Source organism: Hylaeus volcanicus, chromosome 3 (genome assembly GCF_026283585.1).
Source record: "Hylaeus volcanicus isolate JK05 chromosome 3, UHH_iyHylVolc1.0_haploid, whole genome shotgun sequence".
Lineage (NCBI taxonomy): Eukaryota > Metazoa > Arthropoda > Insecta > Hymenoptera > Colletidae > Hylaeus > Hylaeus volcanicus.
The window spans coordinates 14851254-14874351 of NC_071978.1; the positions used below are offsets into that span (position 1 = coordinate 14851254).

At 31.9% G+C, this 23098-nt stretch overlaps 3 protein-coding genes across 7 annotated transcripts in view; 2 read left to right on the forward strand and 1 right to left on the reverse strand.

The window, feature by feature from the left end:
• Window positions 1–13934, forward strand: part of LOC128873378 (sodium-independent sulfate anion transporter-like) — a 51664-nt gene extending 37730 nt beyond the window's left edge. For all 3 annotated transcript variants that reach the window (XM_054116930.1, XM_054116931.1, XM_054116932.1), the window contains 6 exons: window positions 1178–1523; window positions 2853–3155; window positions 4361–4506; window positions 5923–6093; window positions 6387–6540; window positions 11793–13934. In XM_054116930.1, the coding sequence (XP_053972905.1) occupies window positions 1178–1523; window positions 2853–3155; window positions 4361–4506; window positions 5923–6093; window positions 6387–6540; window positions 11793–11833 (1161 nt within the window). In that variant the 3' untranslated portion in view covers window positions 11834–13934. The remainder of the gene's footprint in view (window positions 1–1177; window positions 1524–2852; window positions 3156–4360; window positions 4507–5922; window positions 6094–6386; window positions 6541–11792) is intronic.
• On the reverse strand, window positions 11672–17383 carry LOC128873379 (galactokinase-like). Of its 2 annotated transcripts, none has more exons than XM_054116933.1 (6): window positions 16900–17383; window positions 15321–15507; window positions 15078–15220; window positions 14602–14899; window positions 14188–14509; window positions 11672–14106 (listed from the first exon to the last, which is right to left on the reverse strand). In XM_054116933.1, exons 1-6 carry the CDS (start codon window positions 17059–17061, stop codon window positions 14037–14039), a joined length of 1182 nt encoding a protein of 393 aa, XP_053972908.1. In that variant the 5' UTR covers window positions 17062–17383; the 3' UTR covers window positions 11672–14036. The 2 variants fall into 2 exon arrangements, with proteins under 2 accessions (XP_053972908.1, XP_053972910.1); XM_054116935.1 differs by lacking the exon at window positions 16900–17383 and adding an exon at window positions 16280–16321.
• A 1547-nt stretch (window positions 17384–18930) lies between these two features.
• LOC128873215 (uncharacterized) lies at window positions 18931–22381 on the forward strand. 2 transcript variants are annotated; one of them, XM_054116603.1, is made up of 9 exons: window positions 18931–19152; window positions 19901–20087; window positions 20221–20356; window positions 20466–20683; window positions 20745–20805; window positions 20925–21053; window positions 21126–21461; window positions 21533–21615; window positions 21739–22381. In XM_054116603.1, exons 1-9 carry the CDS (start codon window positions 19116–19118, stop codon window positions 21863–21865), a joined length of 1314 nt encoding a protein of 437 aa, XP_053972578.1. In that variant the 5' UTR covers window positions 18931–19115; the 3' UTR covers window positions 21866–22381. The 2 variants fall into 2 exon arrangements, with proteins under 2 accessions (XP_053972578.1, XP_053972580.1); XM_054116605.1 differs by having other exon boundaries at window positions 21533–21653; window positions 21739–21879.
• Window positions 22382–23098: the final 717 nt, after the last annotated feature.

Consider the following 23098-nt stretch of genomic DNA (forward strand, 5'->3'; position numbering starts at 1 on the left):
CAATTAACTGACAAAAATTCATGATTACTTAAATGTATTACCTGTTAGTCAACCAATAAACAATTTGTTCGAAAAACAAATATTGTGTTTTGCTCAATTTGAAAAGCCCTATTAAGTGATTTTTTCATTTTTTAATGTTACGATAAAATATCACTATGAAACGTATTCATAAATATACTATTCCCTTTTGGGGAGAATCAATTGTCCGCAACTGTATGTGTACATTTCCTATTATATCAATATTACTGTTATTTACGATCATAATACATTTTTGAATTAAAAATTATACGATATTAAAATGGGACAGCATATTTGTATGTCAAAATCGATTTACAAATAAAGATGCATTTGGTGTATCTATATTCGTATAAAACAAAACGAAATTCATTTAAAATTCGTTCCGCAAGAGGTTAAATAATGTATTATAATTAATGAAATTATTACAATGAAAATTCAAAAGATATATATTTATATTCATTACCAATTAAAGAACAACCATTTATTATCAATTAAAAAATAAACAAACGTCTAATGTTCCCTTTATAAACTTTATCGTGGATATGATTCGTGTATTTATAACGAATGATTAAGATTCATTCAAATATATTTAAAGGAATATATTCTACTAATTCGACTTAAACATTTCTTACAATATATCTACATAAAGTTGATTAGCTTGGACGTTATTTCTTCTTACCAGAAATGGGCAAAATTCCTACTTACATACAGTCAGTGTAAGAAGTATTCGTACAGTAACCAATTTAAAATAAAATAAATAAGAATAGAAACAAGAGGTTAACATTAAAAATAATAAACTTTAATTTACGCAAATTCTACTCTAAAAATATGTAGGAATGTTGGTTAATTATTTCTTCCCCTGAAATTTATTAATAAAATAAATAAAATAAAAAAGTTTTATTAAGAATTGGTTCCTGTACAAATACTTATTACACTGACTGAACATTAGAATTTCAATTATAGAATAATATTATATCGTATATTGATCGAGCAAAAGTTCAATAGTAGTAATTATTCGATCGAATAAACGTCGCGAATAAATTGCTATACGTTCAATTTTATTCGTTATCTATCGTTCGGATAAAATTTTGCCTAACGCTGCTTTACACTTTCGAAGTGGTAACAATGAAAAATGTTTTTTACGTTCGCTACTTTTCAGAAAATGAAAGATTTAAGGATAATGCAGAAAGCTACAAAAGTGCCGTCGAAAGGTCAAGTGATTGTGCAAAAATCCCTCTGGCTGCTTTCTACGTCTAGGAACATCCTCGTGGTCCTTGTTTGCGCGGTTATGAGCTGGCTTTTAGAAAGTCATTTAGGTTCGTCGCCGGTCAAACTGACGGGCCATGTAAAACAAGGACTTCCGGAATTTCAACCGCCACCGTTTCAAACCTATCACAAAAATGAAACTTACCACTTCGTCGACATGGTCTCTGCTCTGGGTTCCGGATGTCTAGTCATTCCTCTGTTGAGCCTCTTAGAAACCATTTCTATCGCCAAAGTTTTCAGTGAGTTTCAATATATGTATTTCTACCACCTACGTAGAACACATAATATTAACTTGTCCCCAAAGTTTCTTTCGTTTTATTAGTAAGTACATGGTGTAAAAAAATAAATGGTCACCACTTTCAGGGGTTATTGTACACATCTGGATCGGTGGACATTTGCAAAAGAAACGGTCCGCAAAATCCATTATGACCTCGAAATTTAAGGTCAAAGTTTTTTTTAATTTTAAAAAATTCTACTCGAGAAGTAGGTAAAAAGCTTCAAAGGAGCCACATATCGGAGACGAAACCGTTTTCGCGTAAAAAATTGTTAAAGTTTTCGGAAATTCTCGATAGCACAAATTTACTCCTCGAGTAGAATTTGTTAAAATTAAAAAAAACTTTGACCTTAAATTTCGAGGTCATAATGGATTTTGTGGTCGATTTCTTTTGCAAATGTCCACCGATCCAGATGTGTACAATAACCCCTGAAAGTGGTGACCATTAATTTTTGTACACCCTGTACATAATCCATAAAATGGATCGAGTGAGTGTAACGAGCTATAACTTCGTTACGAGTGCATTTAGACAAAAATGTCAAAGGAAAAAGATGAATGGTTCAAAGTGTACTATATTTGTAGAACGATGCTTTTTTTATAAGTGCAATGGTATACACGGTTTGTCTAAAAAGAAACCGAACTTTTGCTATTAAAAGAAAAAAGTACAAATAAAGTTTTTACCCACACGTTTATTTATTCAAAATAATCTCCCTCTGCGTTAATACAGCGTGTAGACCGCGTAATTAACATTTCGAAGGACCTTTGCAGCTCCTGTTTTGGTAGGCCGTTTAGTACGGCGATTACAGCGACCTGAATCTCCGAAATGTTGCTATAATGTGTCCCTTTCATTGGAATTTTCAATTTTGGGAAAAGAAAATAATCACAGGGAGACAGATCAGTCGAGTAGGGTGAATGATCCAAGGTACCAATGCCAATTCCAATGAAAGGGACACATTATAGCAATATTTCGGAGATCGCTGTAACCGATATCCTGTACTAAACGGAGTACCAAAACAGGAGATGCAAAGGTCCTTCAAAATGTTAATTGCGCGGGCTACACGCTGTATTGACGCAGAGGGAGATTATTTTGAGTAAATAAACGTGTGTGTAAAAACTTTACTTGTACGTTTTTCTTTTTATAGCAAAAATTCGGTTTCTTTTTAGACAGACCGTGTATGTGCAATCTATAGTTGCATTGTTTTTTTTTTAAATGGACATATAAAAAGACAATAAACAAAAATACGAGTACACTCGTGACTGTTAAGCAAAACGTTAACAATTATACATTTCTTAGATGAAGGTAAACCAATCGACGCAACTCAGGAAATGCTAGCGTTGGGTGCGTGCAACGTCCTATCGGCTTTCGTTTCGTCCATGCCTGTCAGTGGCGGCCTTAGCCGTGGAGCGGTGAACCATTCGTCCGGAGTGAAGACTACACTCGGCGGGATCTACACTGGTCTTCTAGTACTCATTTCACTTCAGTTCCTTACACCGTATCTGTATTTTATTCCTAATGCCGCTCTCGCAGCGATCATCATCGCCGCAGTCATCTTCATGGTGGAGCTACACGTCATCAAGCCCATATGGCGAACTAAAAGTATGTCCAGAGTCTACTTTTTCTTTACATTGTACAATAGCGAAAAATGTTAGAAAAGAATCCTTGGAATGTGTAACACTGTTTGTTCAAGAGATATTTTTACCTTGTTGGATTAAACAAAATTTTTTTTTTATTTTATAATAGGATGTACAGACTTTTCTCAAGAGTTGGCGAGTTATATTTCCAAATGTTTTAACAAAATAATATACATTCTTGCATCATGGAAAGTGTTATGGAAGGTCTATACTATACTTTTCAGCAATTAGAATTTTCGAATTATGCACATGTAGATAGTTATTACATTTTGAAAATAATCAAGAATTCACAAATTTTTTTTTTTATTCTAAGACTTTATTAAGGAATTTGTTATACATCCCTGTGTGTCCCGGGACTCATTTTGATGTTATTAAATGCGCTAGAGCTTTGTGATCATAGTAAGACCAAAATTGGTTTCAACTACATCAAACTACAGTTTTTAAAGCTATTTGAATTAGAAACGACACAGGAATTTTTATAAACCATTTTTATGAAGTAAATGAAATGTTAAACTTATAAAAAAATTGTTGTTTATTTTTAATAATTTTTTTCAAGGTTATAGCCACATGAAATTTGTTCTTTTCTCTCATGGTTGACACGATAAGTTGACATTGGATCAACGGAAATCGAAAAATGAAAAAGATTATTAAAATGTAGTTTTGTCGCTATCATGCGTAATGGAATGAAATACCACAGATTGAAAAAAAAATGGCGATAGTTTAAAATTTGTTAACACTTTCTTTAATTTTAATCATTTAAAAATGTGGTTAAACATTAATGAATAATTATAATTTTCATTCAAATTTAATAACTTTTTGGCATACAAGTCGGCCATATTGGATCCGCCATTATGTTTTTTTAAATTTTGATTACAGATTCAAATTAGCGGGCCGAAAAAACCCGGTATATGAAGTTTCATACAAATCAGAACTGCCTCATTAACTCTCGAGCAAAGGACTACACCTTTAAGAATTCACAGTTCAAATTTCATTAAAAAATCCTTGAAATTAACCGTATAACGGTTAACCGTAGTTAATTCTCATCTTACACTTGCTACCTGTTATGGCCGAAACTGTTAATTGATGTATGCTGTTTTGAACAATAATCGTAACTCGATTAATAAAAAATGTCAGAAATCGAATTACATGTTACTATGTTCTATTTTTCAGAAATTGATCTCATACCAGCAGTAGCCACATTTTTATGCTGTCTTTTCATAAGACTCGAACTCGGTATAGTGATTGGTATCGGTATAAACGTCCTGTTCCTACTTTATGCTTCGGCAAGGCCGTCGTTACGAGTTCACAAAGATACGGTAAGAGAACTTACATTTTATGGCACGCATATTAATTTACTTACAATTAGTGATTAACAGACTGCGGATGTTTATACATTTATGGGAAAAGGAAATATGGAGAATTCTAGAAAAATGTGAACAAATGCAAAACTATGTAAAATATTAACAAGAATATTCATGTTATATCATTTAGAAAATAAGACATACAGTCTAACTTCAATTATCCGAATTAATTAATAGAATATTTTTTGTAATTTCTTGATGTTGATTTTCATATATGAGCTGTTTATTTTGAAAATGGCATAAGTCACTTCGTCTTTAAATCGAGATATTTAATGATTAAACAGATATAATTAAATTGTAATTGGGACATGTGACACTTTCAAAATAAACGACTCAAATGTATCTCAAAAAATAGAATATAAATATTGTTAACAGATATCACAAATACTAAATTTAAACATAATTTGATTAAAGTTGTAAAGATTTCATATTCATTTACCTGCTAAGTAATGAAGTTCCAATTTTTTTTCTGTATCTATAAAAATATGAATTTACATAAACATTCGCAGTCTAGTGATCAAGAATAGAAGGAACTGCAAATTAATGATGCTGCCCAGATGCTGTTCCAAATATTACATACATATCACATCTCATATGTACAAAAAATATTGTATTCCTAATATTGAATAAACATTTTGTTTTACATGTTCAAACATATATTCTGTTGCGAATATTAGATAAATTTGTGTTTTATCTACGGAAAAAAATATTCTGTTGCGAATATTAAATAATGATTGTATACCCAGATAGCACAGGAACAGGAACGTCTTATGTACGTCCATGGGACGTCCGGTGCTGGACATTCCCAGAACGTTTTCTGTACGTTCTCTGTACGTCCATGGGACGTCCGGTGCTGGACATTCCTAGAACGTTTTCTGTACGTCCATGGGACGTCCGGTGCTGAACATTTCCAGAACGTTTTCGTATTAATTAATTAATATTAATTTACAATTGTAAATAGTGTATTTTATATTCGGAAAAAAATATTCTGTTCTACATATTGAATAAATATTATATTATAAAGAATATTAATAAATAATATTTATTTTGTTTAAAAAAAAGTATTTTTCCCTAAATCTAGAAAGTTCAGAGCGGACATCCCTGGGACGTACAAAATTTAGGTCCCATGGACGTTCGTAGGACGTTCCGGGCAGACGTCCCTGGGACGTACAGAATTTAGGTCCCATGGACATTCGCAGGACGTTGCGGCCGGACGTCCCTGGGACGTACAAAATTTACGTCCCATGGACGTCCTAAGGACTATCTGGGGGCGTACGAAAATAAACGATAATGATAAACTTTGATTTTGGTAGACACATTTTTTCTTCCATTTTTATTAATTCGAGTATAATATAATACTTTAAATTGCAGAGTATAAACGGGTGTGAGTATCTCGTCATAACGCCTGACAGAAGTCTTGTTTTTCCGAGTGTTGAGTACGTGCGAGCTGTAATTAGTAAGCAGGGTACGAGGCAAGGAATCGCAGTACCTGTCGTCATAGATTCTACGCATATTCAAGCAGCAGATTTTACGGCCGCAAAAGTACGTTTGTATCAAGCTTTATTTTATTTTGTAAGCACCATTTTATTTTGTTTAAACTAAATGAAAGAACTTATCTCCTATGTTATGCACATCATTTTTTAGCTCTTGAATTGCTCTTCCATGTCGCGTATTTAATACTACTAAACAATTACATATTTTCCATTTTATCAATTTAGAAAAATCCTAGGAAAAAATTGAAACTTATTAGAAAACAACATAGGAAGGAGGAAAAAATCGGAAAAATCTTCTGGTTCACTCTAATTATTGTTCTAAAATTAATATAAATTGTTTAGGGTGTGAAGAATTTAACGGAGGATTTCTCTAAACGTGGACAGCCCTTAATCTTTCATAATCTAAAGCCGAGCGTCATCGAAATTTTCAAGGGCGTGAAACCTTCCGGTTTAAGGTGTAGTTCGAACGAACTCGAACTTGACGACTGCCTCAAAGGTAACTAAAATGTCATTAATTATCCAACATGTTGTAAAAGTCTAATATCAATTGGTTAATGCTGATTAATAATGGTTCAATTTATTTATTCATACTAATGTCAAAGTTAGATATTATACGATACATAGAAATTGAAAAAGTCAAGACATCGCGCATGTATAAAATGGGCCACCTAGTATAAGTTCACCAAGAATAACTTATAAATGATGTATTGTATGAAAATTGCAAAAGTTGTATAGTTTCTGTGAGAGTTGGTTTTGGTATGCATGGAGAGTGTGTTAAGTTGGTATGCCTGGAACAGTGATGGGCAAAACCCTAGGGTTCGAATAAATCTGACGTTTGCCGACATGTTTATCTTGTTTCCTCTTTTGAACATTTTCCAAAGAAGGAAGCAAGACAAACACGTCGGCAAACTTTAGATTTATTCGAAAGCCTAGTGGAGAGTGAGTTAGGTTGGTATACGTAGAGAGTGAGTTAGGTTGCTATGCGTGTGAGGAAAAAAGGTACTCCCGTGCCTTGTATGTGCTCCTACAGACTCACACAGCTCTACAGCACCGTATACATACACGGAACTGCAAGGGCTTGCGTATTGTCCTATTTTTGTCTCGACAATGCAAATTTGAGACCTCTCAATAGTCGTTTCCGCTAGATAAATGTTTAAACTTGTTCGCAAGCTCCTATAGGTAGTCTACTTTTGCTTTATTGTGTTATAATTAATAATATTCAACAGTATTTCGCGATCAAAAGAAGCAATATGGTGGTGCGACAGTGCTGCCGCGTTGTCTGAGCTAACCATTGACCTCTATTCTAACTGGAGTGTGAACTGTGAGAGAGAAGCCAGTCCGAGAGAGATGCAAGATAAGTGGTTCCGATGGTACTATCCTCTAGCAAATTTATGTGTGGAGGGAGAACAGATTCCTCTTTGTTTGAATTTCGCGGCACTAGGAATTATTTACAGATTAATTATGTGCAGATTTGAACTTTATTTCCTTTTAATTATTTATATATAAAACGATAGAAACATTAATAATAATGACATAATAATGAAATAGTATGCATAATTTACATACCATAATTTAGATCATACAAATATATACAATTTGGTATAGAGCTAAATTTTATTATTTGTCACAATTCAATTTATATTGTATTTATCCAATTTTATGCGGACAAGAATCTGAAAGTAACTCACTCGACAATGGTCAGCGATGCCCGGGTAGGTTATGTTACGGCGTACGTTTGTTCCCCTCTACAAATAAATTTGCTATAGGATAATACCGGAACCACCCATTTTGCATTTCTCTCGGACCTTCGTCGCCTCTACTTCTTCCTACAGGAGTACACACTCCAGTTAGGATAGAGCTCAATGGAGCTAACATACGCTGCTGAATATTGTTAATTATGGCACAAAAAAGCAAAAGTAAACTACCTATAGGAGCTTGTGCACAAGTTTGAACATTTATCTAGCGGAAACGACTATTGAGAGGTCTCAAATTTGCATTGTCGAGATAAAACTAGGACAATACGCAAGCCCTTGCAGTTCCGTGTACGTATACAGTGATATGGAGCTGTGTGAGTGCAACCAGCGCATACAAGGCACGGGAGTCCACTCCCTTAATATTCTAATCCATTATTAAATATATTAATCACATAAAATAATTTTTTGAAAAAAAATATAACCAACTTCGAAAAAATATTAAAATTGCACTAAAAAGTATGAAATAATTATTATTTCATTTATATTAAATGATATTCAATAATATATTAAATTTCTATTTTCTTTATATTAAATTATGTTAAATAATCTTTTCGTAGTCGGCGCAAAATTAAAAAAGTTTAATTCCTGGTTGAGTTAGTTTTTGGTGAAGGCGCAATGTTGAATGCTTTTAATGTATACATGTATACTGTCTACGTGAAAGTCCAGGTCGGTTCCCTGGGCTTGTTGATGGCAATAGACTTCCCCAGAAAAAGAGGATCCAAAAGCAAAACTCCCTACAGTTGCTCAAGACTAGAGTTTTACGTGGTTTCCGAGTACTTGCCTCGATGAAATGTAATAATAGAGAGGGCTTATCTTTCCATTCTCTTTCCTGGTCGACTGTGTGAGGGTTTGTTAGAATAAGAAACGGCAGGTTTGACCGTATAGCCGAGGTACTGTTCTATGGAACGCTCAGCCAGACAATAAATGTCTACGTGAAAGTACTGTCTGAGTAGATTTGGAACAGTTTTTGGTGGAGGCGCCGATGGAGAAAAGTGTTAATGTATATGATGTCTAAAGTAGATATGATGGTAGCAATAATTTAAGGGCATAAGTTTTGTCCCTCCAACAGAAAGTTAAACCGAATTTGATAATTCTTAATGTAAGTAATTTTTAATTTTGCACCGACTACGAAAAGATTATTTAACATAATTTAATATAAAGAAAATAGAAATTTAATACATTATTGAATATCATTTAATATAAATGAAATAATAATTATTTCATACTTTTTAGTGCAATTTTAATATTTTTTCGAAGTCGGTTATATTTTTTTTCTAAAAATTATTTTATTTCACTCTTTTTAGTGGCAATCTATAACCAATAGGTTTCATGCAATAACAATAGTTATGAGCAATATACAGGATGTCCCAAAATCGTTGGAGGTCCTTGAAAGGGGTGATTCCGGGGCGGGTGGGGTGGTGATTTGCCTATAAAAAATTGTTTTAAATCACCCAGCGAAACACCCCATTCAAGGACATCCAACATTTTTAGAACACCCTGTATATTTGCAAATGAGATTATCAGTAATCCTGGAAGGTTATACAAATATGGAATTAATCGGGATCGGAATCGCAATTAATTAATGAACCAAGGAAAACAATAGGAATTTTGCAATAACAATAGTTATAAAGAATATGACAAAAATAGGAATTTTGCAATAACAATTTTTATTAACAATAAAAAATAGGAATTTTACAATAACAATAGTTATAAACAAAAAGAAAAATCATTTTTACAAAGTGATTACCTCGAAAACGAGTCCGGCAGCAAAATGTAAAGGATTTTATCGATTTCATCGAATTCAGGCCAAACATACGTGAAATAGTATAATTTTCGATAAAAAGTGCAATAAAATGGTAAAAAATGGAAGTAGTTCAAATGTCTTTTTAAGCTTTTAAGAGGTAACGAAGCCCTACCACATGCAAGAAGATTCAATCCGATTGGTCAATTCGTTTCAAAATAAGAAGCAATACAAAATATTTCAGTTTTTTGCCAAAAAAAACGGGTAAAAAGTGAAAAATTCCAAAATTTTTTGACAACTGCACCACCCCCGAGACATGATCTACCAGATGGAAGAGGTTTCATCCCGATTGGTCAAGCCGTCTGGACGTAATCGAATAACATACATAAAAAAAAAAAAAATACATGTCGAATTGAGTATAACCTTCTTCTTTTTGAAGTCGGTTAAAAAATTTTCCAAATTTGTTCCACCTTCCCACAAGTTGGTAGCAGAGGTCCGTGGTTGAAAGATGTGTTAAATAAAATATAGAATCTGAGTAAAAGCAAAAAAAAAAGGAGAGAAATCAAGACAGATACGTGGAATATCGCAAGCATTGAACCACTTGATGATACTAATTATTTTTTGTGGAGCGAAAAAGAAGAAAGTATTTTGCGTACAAAAAAGCTGTGGAAAAAAGTAATAGGGGTCAGAGAGATTGTGAAACCAGAGGAAGGTGAAGAAAATTACGAAAGAAAATTGAGAGAATGGAATGAATGGGATGACAATAACTACGCAGCTAGAACAGTAATGATCAACACAATGAGTAAGGCTCAATTGTTAAAATACAGTAGTATAAAAAACGCAGATAGACTGTGGGCTTTAATTAAAAGAAATATGGCAACTGAAACATAAGAATTAAAAGCAAGGTTGCTGAACGAGCTGTCAAATTTAAAAATGAAAAGGGAAGAAAATGTTGATGCTTATATAAATAGGGGTGAAGCACTACAAAATCAGTCTATACAATTGGGAAAGATGATAAAAGATTTTGAGTTAAAAATGTATATTTTAAGAGGGCTCAGACAAGAATATGAATCGAATGTGAGGGTGCTGGAAATACAAAAGAATGTACCGGTTAACGATATACGTTTTGCTCTCAAACTGGAGGAAATTAGAAGGGAATCAAGGAAAGAAGAAAGATTCCACAGAGACCAAGAATCAGTGAGAAAAGTAAAGGATGGGTCCAAGAATAATATCCATTGTTTTAATTGTGGGTTAACAGGGCATATAGCCAGTGAGTGTTACAAAAATAAATGCTGTTATAACTGTCAAGGATTTAATCATGTGGGTACAAACTGTAGGGAATTTAGAAAGAATGTAACGCCTACAAGAAGAGGATATAGAGGAAATTTTGAAAGAGGATTTCAAGAAAGACCAAGCAGACAGACTAATGTAAGAGTAGAAACCTCATTGCGAACCACAGATGAAGCTGTGCGAAGAGTTAATGAAATTTCACAAACAAAAGCGACTTGTGAGGGAACTAAAAAGGAATTTGAGATGGGTACAAATGATAATTGGCATATTTGGTTATTGGATTCTGGTTCCACGAATCATATGGCCCATAACAAACTAATATATAATAAATTGATTGAAGAAAGATAGAAATTGCACTAGCAGATAAAGAAGGAAAAACATTAACGTCTGAGAGTATTGGTGAAGTAGTATTAAGACAATCTGGAACAAAGAGAAATGTGAGACTTGAAAAGGTATTATGCGTGCCTGATTTGAACACTAATTTGCTTTCTGTAGCTAAAATAACAGACCATGGTTATAATGTAAAATTCAATCAATTTGGAGCTCTGATATATAAAGAATTTTATGAGCGCTAGAGATTAAAAACCAAGGGGAGAGAGTGTGAGAGTTGGTTTTGGTATGCGTGGAGAGTGAGTTAGGTTGGTATGCATGGAGAGTGATAGGTGGTATACGTGGAGTGTGAGTTAGATTGGTATGCGTGGAGAGTGAGTTAGGTTGGTATGCGTGTGAGGAAAAAAGGTTAGAGTGAATCAAGTTAAAAAACAATTAAAAGTGTCCAAATTTGTTCCACCTTCCCACAGTTTCAAGGAAGCCTAGACAAAAATATATATAGACAGGTAACTTTTGTTTAGAACAATTCTTTATACAACACATAATTTACAAGCTATTCACGGTAAACATATCATGTGCCCCATTTTTAATATCTACTTTTACAAACTCTTTAAAAGACTCATCTGTTTTCAGAATTTTCCAACATTCTAACAACTACTACGAACAGGTATTGACAATACTTATATTAGATATTCATGGAAATTCCGTCCTGCAACTACTCTCTTTTACCTTATAAGCATCGGTATTATATCATGACGAACGATAATATAGACAGTAATACTATAAGCAGAGTACCTAACGTCTCTAGTAATTATTTAAAAATATTATATATAGTACAGTAAATATCAAATACATACGAAAAATGTAATTTGAAGAAAATTCGTAATACACCGATGTTGTATTGAAGAAAATTATTCAAATATGATTATACTTGAAACAAAATTAATTGAACTCAATCACAGGCCGCACTTCTAGTTTTACGTCATACATATCTGCATCTATATTTGCGACTTAAATGAAAAAAGTGTAAATCATTTTGTAAAACACCATTTTATTTTAATGGCAGAACTTTTGAATTAATTTTTATTGTGTACGTAGCTAGTAAAGTGAAGATAGGCACTCAGTGGTTTCATGCGTTCAGTTGATTTAGTTTTAGTTACAGTATAATAATTGTACATAATATGCATAAGTATTAATGTAAGTATACATATAGTATACAGGGTGTTTCTTAATATGTGAGCATTTTTTGGAGGATTAAGGACCTGACACCAGTACGAATCGAAAAGTCTTTTACCAATTTGCGAATTGCAGCTTCGTTATCAAGATATAAGTAGTAGAAATTTGCAGGTGTGACTTCCGGCAAGCGATGTGAAGCCCGATCAGCTGTTCGTGCAGCCACGCATGTATATCCATTGACAAAGGAAAAATACACACCGATGAACACTCACTGCTTGAAAATGACCTGTGAGTCTCTAGACCAGGTAGTACGAGGTCAGTGGCCTGTTTGCGGGCTCTTAGATCATTTTCCAACAGTGAATGTGCATCAGTGACTGTTTCACCTGTGTATGTAAATACATGTTGCGGACGCGCCGGAAGCAAACTGCTTATATCTCGACAACGAAGCCGTAGTTCGCAAATTGGTAAACGACTTTTCGATTTACATTTATGTAAAGATATGATTCTCAAAAAGGTCCCATATATATGGAAACACCCTGTATATACATATTGTATAAGTATGCTATTGGTATGTAGGATATTACGTTTATCTTGACCACCTTAATATCTACATTACCAACGATGGTATGAAAAACTTTAGCAGAAAGAAGTTCTATGTTTTGAAGAAATATATAACTATTTCTTTTCTTGAGATTATTTCTATATGTGTTTTCAAAATCATTAACTAGTAATAAGATGTTATCATATTAATGTTGCAAATCAAGAATGAAATCGACCTTCAAACGACCAAAAGTAAGAAAATAAACAAAGTTGGAAATTTTGTATCTTTTTCATTAGCTTCGACAAGTTTTCAAATTCAATAAACTAAAGATTTTCTGATATTTTTCTATCACTATAGAATGACAGTAAGAAATCCATGTAAAATTCGTATTTGTATGTCCTCTGGTCTTGCAAAGGTAAAATTAAGCAAAAATCAAAAATGTACAAGGTTGCTATTTTCCTCTGTATATAATAATTTCCTAACCTTCAGGTCATTTAAAGATCAACATATTTTTTACAATTTGTCTTTTTATTACCTATATTAATAAAAGCACAATATGAATATCAGTACTATAAAAAAGCGATATCAATAATGTTAAAAACACAAATGGGTATTTTTTATAAGAATTTAGTTAATTGTAACATTAATTTTTCCAAAATAAATGATTTCAACTTGCAACACTTTTTTTATTATTAAAACTAAGAATGATATTAAGATGGTCAAGTTAAATGAAACAACTCGTATATGTATGTATGCCTATAGTATTTTACATATTTTTTATACATGTACATTATCATACATGTATATTTAGTTACATTTGTAGTTTTAGTTACACGTATAGTAGTTACATTTTAGTATTTTTGGCATATGTTTTACGAGTGTATGTTTATTCAAAAGATGTTAACAAACGTTACAAAATATTGTCAGTATTTAGAGTAAGTGATATGTTATACCAAATTAAAGATTTGAGTATAATTGTACTAGTGTACATATGTTTTGAAAGTATGCTGTTTTCTTTTTGAAATTAAAAACTATTTAATGCAAATACGAAAAAAAAATATTCCAGAGTTTTCAGTCAACTATCATGATTTATATTCTTATATACACTCTTGCTATGTAAAATTAAATAATGTTTTATTTTTTATTCATTAATATACCATTCAATTTATTTTCAGTACTCTTGCTCCCATTGCAGGTTTTGCAATGTAAAATGTTGCATTTCCAGGATATCTATAAATAGAAAAATATTTGTGAAAATAATGATCAAATAATAAAATTATGGTAATGTTAAAAAATGGAACAAAATCTGACTTGGCCTTTATATGTTCAATGACTTGAGTGATTACATCCTTTTTTAGTAACGTTACTGTACAACCCCCAAATCCTGCACCAGTCAAACGACTTCCTAAAACACCATTTACTTCCCTTGCTGCCGATACCAAGGTATCAAGTTCTACAGAAGAAACTTCATAATCATTTTTTAATGAATCATGACTTTCGTTCATTAACTGTCCAAATTTATTAAAATCTCCATTTTCAAGGGCAATTGCAGCATCAACTGTTCTTTGAATTTCTGTCACTACATGTCGACTTCTTTTTATCATTATTTCAGATGCATTCTGTGACTGTAAAACTAAAAATAAAACAAAATACAGAAAAATAATTGTTAATCAAAATTTAATATAAAAATAATTTTCTCTCTTTAATATTAGATTTCTTTTTTACCTTGAATATCATTTATAGACGCTTCGCGCAAACTTTTTTTGTTCAACATCTTTGCAGCTGCATAACAACTATCTCTACGTTCACAATATGCACTCAAACTTAATTTATGAGGAGCATTGGAATCAGTAATAAGAAAAAGGTAATCATTTATTTGCGACATAGGTATTTGTTTGGTATTAAGGTCTCTACAGTCAAGAAGAAGAGCGTAACCTTCTTTCCCCATCACAGAAATAAATTGATCCATAATGCCACAGGGAACTCCAGCAAATTCATGCTCAGCACGTTGACATGCCAATGCCTGGAAAATATTACATATATTAGTTTCTGGTCATTTTTATTTTTTATAGGTGGTATAGAAAAATCAAGTATACAGAATACTAAGATTATTCCTTTCTTTTTTTGCTGTATCAAATAATTGAATAGATGTGATTGTGTTCATATTAGAGCAATACAAAAAATAAATATTTTAATTGTACCTTATCTTCTAGTTTATTCGATTTTATACCAGTTAATGTCTCCAAAAATGTATAAGTAGCAACTTCTAAAGCAGCTGAACTGCTAAGACCAGCACCAACTGGTACAGATGACACAATTACAGCATTAAAAGCTGATACATCGCCTGAAATTGATATGTAGTCAAAGTTAAAGTAATTTAATTACATATTACTAGTTCTGGTTCAATTAAATAATAAAAAAAGAAAACAAAAAAACAAACTCACTCATAAAATATGCTATACATCCTTTTACATAGTTAGCCCATTTTGGTTCTCCTGGTTTTAAATTCTCACGAGAGACTATTTCAAACTCGACTTGTTTTTCAGAACTAACTATCTCATGAAGAGAAATAATCCTACACTTTGTCATATTACTATATTTTCCAGCTATGACTGTAATCATAGGCAAAGCCTATAAATTTAAATAATCTATTAACATAATACTCTCTTTCATTATTAATACCAGTTATGATTGAACTTTTAAAATTAACAACAATTCTACTAGTATAGTTATATGGTTCATGTGTATAAAATCAATCATTTTCTTTAACTTCAGTATTACTTAACTAATCATGATTACATTTTCTAAGCTTTTTATTGATAATAAATGTCTGTGTTCATTGTTGTCATAATTGAAATCTATAAAATTATGAATAGCCTATTATACAAATTTTACATGAAATTAATTTTAAAATGTTGTACACAAAACAGCAATCACTGCTGTGATACTAATCTATAACAATCAAAATTACGTAATCGCGGATATATACGATAAAGATTTGATATCTTTTCTAAAGATTGTATATCTTAAAATTTAAGCATTACTGATATTCAATGGAAAATATATGTATTGATAATAAAAAAATATGTGATTCCCTTTCCAATTCATTTTGTGATATATAATATTTTTTACAAATATTCGCATTACAATATTCAGTAAATAACAGTATCTTACTCGAAATTCAAAATATATTTGTGTAGTAAATTTACTGAATAGCAATTCAAATTCAAAGTAATGGCGCACGTGCAGTGGAACAAAGTTAGCGAGAAACTCGTAAACAGAGCCAGCGTTTGGGGGGGGGGGGCAACCACCCGGGGCGCCAGATTTTTAGGGGAGTCGCAGTCCGGTGTCCCTAGTATAGGAATATACAGACATACAGAGTGTCCTAAAAATGTTGTGATACCTTGAAAGGGGTGGTTCGGGAGGTCATTTGAAACAACTTTTTCCTTAGCGAAAATGTTGTCCGAGGCTTCGTTGAGGAGATATTAACGGAAAATCACTGACTAATCAGAGCGCGAGTATGTCGGTAGAGCGACTGCGGTAGCGTATGAGCGCGGCCGCCTATCTCGTAGCCTACGCTCAACCGGCATACTCGCGCTCTGATTGGTCGGGGTTTTCGCTTAATATCTCTTTAACGAAACCTGAGACATTTCGCTAAGGAAAAAGTTGTTTGAAATCACCTCCCGAACCATCCCTTTCAAGGTGTTAAAAATTTTTTTGGGATACCCTGTATATACCCCTGAAGGGACGCCACGATAATCTTGCCCGGGGCACCAATATTGCTAAAACCGGCCCTGCTCGTAAATGATTTCAATAAAGCCGTAATACTACGATAATGACAATATTTGCAAATAAGAAGTGAAAATGACGTTACATTTATTTACCTTTTCTAAAATATTTGTTCTAAAAAACACATTTTTCAAATTAATGACAACGAACAACAATCACAGATACGGTTATTTCGGATAGGATAGAGGAAACTGTAGTTCATATCAATATTAAGTATGTATATGTGTATTTTACCATAGGTAAAACGAAACCTTCGTTATAATCAGTATGTTCTCCGATCAAGTTCACTCGTCCAGGTGCACAAACACAGACATCTGCATTCTCACCGAATTCCTTAGCAAAAGCTTCTAAAGCTTTTAGTTTAATGTCATTCACGTTAGGTATCATCGTCGTCATTTTCGTCGATTTTTTTTAACTCTTTTTAGATTTGTAACACCACTGAATGTTTATTAAAGTACACAACTTTGTATATAAGGCGCAATTTTAATAATACGTCGATCGACCACGTGAGAGCTTGATCAATAATGATTGATCAAATTTGTGAAGAAAAACAAATAATCACTGTTTACACTACGTAAACTTAATAGTTTAGTATTCCGAGCAGTACTGAAAATGCAAATGTTCAATATGTCTCCAATAAGTAACAATTAATATCAATCGAATTTTATCAGTTGAACCTTATATCTGACGCACGCACGCACGCACGCACGCACGCACATACACACACACACACACAGTTACGTAGATGTAAACACAATGTGTTTAACACATACAGTTATCGGGATAAGGGTTTCTTATGTGCGTATTCAGGGTCGGTTTTAGCAATATTGGCGCCCCGGGTAAGTTAACGTGGCGCCCCTTCAGGGGCTTAAAATTTGTAAGAAGAGAAGACAAGGTAATAATATCAAACGATGAATCTGTAGCTAGATTGTAAAGATTGTTAAACTACAAGATATAGCAGCTATAGTATATTCGTATACTAGGGACACCGGACTGCGACGCCCCCAAAGATCTGGCGCCCCGGGCGGTTGCACGACCGCGTCCCCCCCCTAACGCCAGCCCTGAAGCAATGATCTGTGGCACGCCATCATGCCATTTAAAACTTCATTTGAAAAGTTCTCAATTATTAACATTTGTAATGAATGCATTAATGTATTCACCGCAATCTCTTGAGACAGTTATTAAAGTAGGAATAATTAATTATATTTACAGTAAATAATTGTATTAAAATATCAATCCACAAAATTTTTTAAATTAAATAAACGAAAGAAAATGTATTTAAAAAAGTGAATGTTTTAAGTAAATTGTTATAATGACAACGTAATAATATGAATGAAATGAATATTTATATGAATCGGTTTTATTTAAATGTAGATATTCAATCCTGAGCTTTAATTTCTGTTTTTTAATCTTCAATTTTTATATTGTTTATCTTATATGAAATAATTTTTCTTTTTTCTTCCTGTCTGAAACATAAACACATTCGTTGACTGTGCCGTAGTAGTGCTACAATATTTATTTGATTCTAATTATTGTATACATTAATTGTAGCTCTACGTATAATTTCTATGTTTCTATTGTACAAAAATTTGTACACGTCAAGTCAAGTGTATTCTAAAATTGATTCTAATATACAGGGCCGAAGTTAAGGGGGGGGGGGGGGGGCGGTCGGACAACCGCCCAGGGCGCCAGATTTTTGGGGGCGTCGTAGTCCGGTGTCCCTAGTATCGAATATACCGATATACAGGGTGTCCCAAAAATATTGTAACACCTTGAAAGAGGTGGTTAGTTATTTATTTTCTGTAGACACATATAAAACTTACAAGTTTTGGTGAATGGTGAACCAATTTGGTGATCCGGGAGGGATTTGAAACAACTTTTTCCTTACCGAAATTGTTGTCCGAGACTTCGTTAAGCAAATACTAACAAAAAACCCCGACCAATCAGAGCGCCCGTATACCGTTGGAGCGCCCGCGGTCGCCTATCGCGCGTAGCCTACACTCAACCGGCACACGCGTGCTCTGATTGGTTGGGGTTTTTTGTTAATATCTGCTTAACGAAACCTCGGACAACATTTTCGCTAAGGAAAAAGTTGTTTGAAATCACCTCCCGAACTATCCCTTTCAAGGTGTTAAAAATTTTTTTGGGACACCCTGTATATACCCCTGAAGAGGCGCCACGATAATCTTGCCCGGGGCGCCAATATTCCTAAAACCGGTCCTGCTAATATATGCACTACAAAATATAAGACGTTCGTAATAGTGACATTTTGATGTATGGACAGTATCCATTGAAACTGGTTTAGACAGTATGTATATAGATAGAATGATACGTCATTTGAAGTCAGCTTAAATTAAAAATATTCAATTGTTAAGAACTTTTAATCAATGAACCTGTTTACGTAATGAAATAATTGTCAAATCGTGACAATTATTCAACTTGATAATGCGATGACGGTCTCGAACCCACTTATCAAAGAACTTAAAGGTTAGTTTGCGATCCTGGACATTTTTAGGTTAAATAACTATTTCGACATTAAAATTATACCATTATAACAGACAAAGTATTTTTTTCTAAATATACTAAATTTTGTTTATTTGGATATGTAATTGTCATTTTAATATTCTTTAAATTCTCACGAGAAACGGTTGTTTGATATAGACAAAAAATTATTAATTACTTGTACATTACATACATGAAAATGGTTGATATAACAAATGTAACTCATAAAGAATAAATTTGAAATCTACTCCAAGTTTAGAAAATTGATTTCAGTCCTATTCCTCATAAAAAAATAATTTGAACTTTCCCTCATTTTTCTTGTCTTACATTTATAACAGATTGTCAACAATAGTAAAAAGTGTATTCTGTACACATAATGATTTCCCTGTTTTGTGAATTATGTATATAAGTGTATTTGATTGGGAAATGCTTTTAAAATATTTTTAATAAAAAATCTAATTGAGCAAAGTTTATATTTGATAAAAATTTGTTCTTACATGTTAATAGACCCTATAACATTTGAGGAACATTTAAAGTATTTTATATTTTTCTTTACTTATACTAAATGTGGAGAATAATAAGCATTTAATACTAACTAATAAAATAACCGTTAATTACGTAATTGTAGTTTTTAGTTTATATGTAGTAAAAATAATAATATATGAAGTAACTAACTGAAACGTAGATTTGGTAATGTATTTGTTATATCATTATTAATTTTATTTATTTTTAGGTTGGACAAGGAAATTGACGGAATATAATAAAGAGATTGATGATGGAAATGTAGATCTGCCTCTCTTTTGTAAATGTTTAGAAAGATGTTTACAAAAGGGTGTTTTATTGCGCTTAAATCCTATAGGTTTCGCAAAGTTACCTGATGCTTGGTATTGGTTAGAAGAAATCGCAGAGAAGCATTTCAGGTTTATAAAAAAAATATAAATTATTTCTTAATATATCATACGATGCAATGAAATTCATTTAAAATCTATAAAAATGTTAAATTATTGTAAAATTTTTGTTATATTTAAAATAATTAAGATAACATTCTTCTAGTTCCTGTTGTACTTACTCTTTAGTAGTTGAACAAGTGAAACAAAATCAAAAAGTACAGACATGTACTGGACGCCTAAGACTCTTGATTAGAACATGTTTAATGCGAAAGTGCCTTTATATGCCTATTGAAATGCTGGTATAATTAATTTATATTTACAAAGTCTTTTTGATAAACATATAAATTTTCTTTTTTCTGTAATTTTGTTAATTTTTTCATAACAATGATTACATGTAAAATTTCATAGGTCAGAACACCATTAATGGCTACAGACTATTATGATAAAAACAGTATTCTAGGAGATGACATTCTCGGTGAAATATTTCTATCAGTATTACTACAAAGTAGTAAGCTAAATTTTAAATTAAATTTACGAAATTCTAATTTTTTGGATGAATCTTGGGAACTACCAGAGTGTGTGGCTTTAGAATTAGTGCCATGTAAAAGTTTAGGTATTTCTGTATGGTAAGTCATTTAAATTATGAACAGCAATATTTACTGCGAATAATGGGGTTTGCTGTTACAGCTTTACCAAAGGAAAAGCTTTAATAGTAAATTTGGACAAAAATTCAGTAGCTGCGGAAGATGTAAGAAATATAAAACTTTATTTAGATTTTTCATACAAAAATACAATAAAATAATAGTCTTAATATTAAAAATACTGATATAAGTGTAACTGTAATTTCTGTTTTTCATCTTGTACTAGGATAAAGTTGAGATTGGAGATGTATTGGATGAAATAAATGGAAATGCAATAACATCTAATACTAAGGGACAGTTGCGTAAAATTATGAGGAAATCTATGGGTCAGCCAGTGTCTTTACATGTAATCAAGGTATGTATTTTAAAATAATATAACATTCTTTTAGTTATAAAAAACTAGATTTTCAAGGTTATGAACTTTTAGCATCGAAATAAAGCAACACAAGAAATATACCCTCCAATAGTATATCTTATAAAAAACTCAGGTGTTGACAGTATGAAAAAGATTTTAAAAAAGTTTAATTCAGAAAAGCACGATCATGATGAAAAACTTGAGATGTCTAAATCAAAGAATAAGTCATTCAATGCTGGATTTTCTGTTAAATATTGTGGATCTGTATATATTGGTCCAGAAGGAGATGTTAAACAAATTGAAAAAGCAATCCGACTAGTTTTGAAGTCAGAAGAAGTAAAATCAGTTCCTGTCAAATTTGAATGTCTAGAAATTGGAATTAGAGTAACAGAAATAGCAGAAGACACAGTATGTAAACATAACTGTTAACGTTTACAAATATATGATATTCTAAGAATAACTTTTATTAAAATGTTTAGGTACTATTTAAACAAAGTTACATGGAAATCTCATCTTGTGGTCGTACTGCGAACATTCCACATTATTTTGCATTTATTGCAGGGTAATATAAATAATATTATACATTTTCGAATATAATAAGTAATTTGATTTTATTAAAAAAGAACTTATATACGTATTTTAAAATCGTATTAACTAGTAAATGTATTTTTAACTCAATTTACAGAGATACTAATTGTAATTTAGCAACCAAATTTGACGCATATGTATTTTACCATCAAAATGAAAATGAGGTGCAGACTATATTACAAAGTTTGGGCCAAGGTTTTCAACGTACTCATTTTGCAGTTTAATTATTTTATATAAGAAAAATGGTTATATAAAAAATTATTCTTCGATGACGAAAATTATATTTTAAAACGTACGCGTTAAATATTTTTATCTATGTATCTAGTCAATGTTAATTAATTGTATTCTTTATTTACACCATGATCAGAGTTCTCATTCTAATAAAACAACTTTATTCTGAATATGAACAAATATGAACGAAATATGAATATTGTGTTGTATATGGCCACAATTTAGGACTTTATCCACTTAAAAGTATGTACATACTCTTTTGCCATAGACTTATAAAAAGTCAAAATTAAATTGTTTGTATTGTACATAAAAAAATTTTCTAGTAGCTGTGGTACATATCTATTTATAAATATGAGGCTATGTGATATTAATTGTTAATTAAACACAATATTTTATCTTTCACTATATTTTAGATATTTACTCACTGTTAACATAAATGTATTTGTAAGACAATCAGGTGTATATATAATTAAAGAAATATGTCAAAATAAATGACTTTTAAACATTAACGTGTTTACATTGTTACATGTGTTTTTAATAAATTTCTTCTTGACCTTTATGCATATAAAGAGAGACAATTTATGCAATGTTCCGAAATTATTTACTGTGTCGATGGTTGTTTACTTACAATGTTCAGTTTTTGAAAACAGACTTACAAAGGAAGGTCACGATCCGGACGAGCGCTTTTTGAACGAGACCGGGCTCAAATGATGGGGCTGGTGGGCATAAGAAAAGTGCAAAACATTAGGGGTATCTGGCCAGCCGTTTTTATAAAAAATGGCTTTAAACATTTACAGGCCACTAGAATCTAGATATACGAAAACATTCAAGTTCTGAACAGAAGCTCTTGTAGCTGCGAGCGCTAAAGTTTGTGGGTTCGAGACTCGGCAACGGAAATTTTTTTTTCCAACTGCATTTTTATTTCTTATTTCTCTTTTTACTCACTGCTATATAAATAATATATAAGAATTATAATATTCACTGCCATATAAAAAATATATAAAAATTATAAAGTATAGGATATGGACTACAATATTAATATTAATATTGATAATAATTTATTAATAATAAATACGCCACATCTCATACATTTGTATGTTTACTTCTACCATTGCTATATTATATACTGCATGTACTAATTACAATAGTATGTTCACATCTATATTATTTGCAATTCTTATATATTATTTATATAGCAGTAAGTAAAAAAAGGAATAAGAAATAGA

Bases quoted from the DNA above. Each gene is read 5' to 3' on its own strand.
- LOC128873379 (XM_054116933.1), bottom strand. From the start codon at position 17,061: ATGACGACGATGATACCTAACGTGAATGACATTAAACTAAAAGCTTTA. The intron at 15,508-16,899 runs GTAAAATACACA...TTAAATTTATAG, and splicing joins AAGGTTTCGTTTTACCTATG to GCTTTGCCTATGATTACAGT. The intron at 14,510-14,601 runs GTAAAAAAGAAA...TTTTATTTTTAG, and splicing joins GTCTATAAATGATATTCAAG to TTTTACAGTCACAGAATGCA.
- LOC128873215 (XM_054116603.1), top strand. From the start codon at position 19,116: ATGACGGTCTCGAACCCACTTATCAAAGAACTTAAAG. The intron at 20,806-20,924 runs GTAAGAAATATA...ATCTTGTACTAG, and splicing joins ATTCAGTAGCTGCGGAAGAT to GATAAAGTTGAGATTGGAGA. The intron at 21,616-21,738 runs GTAATATAAATA...CTCAATTTACAG, and splicing joins TATTTTGCATTTATTGCAGG to AGATACTAATTGTAATTTAG.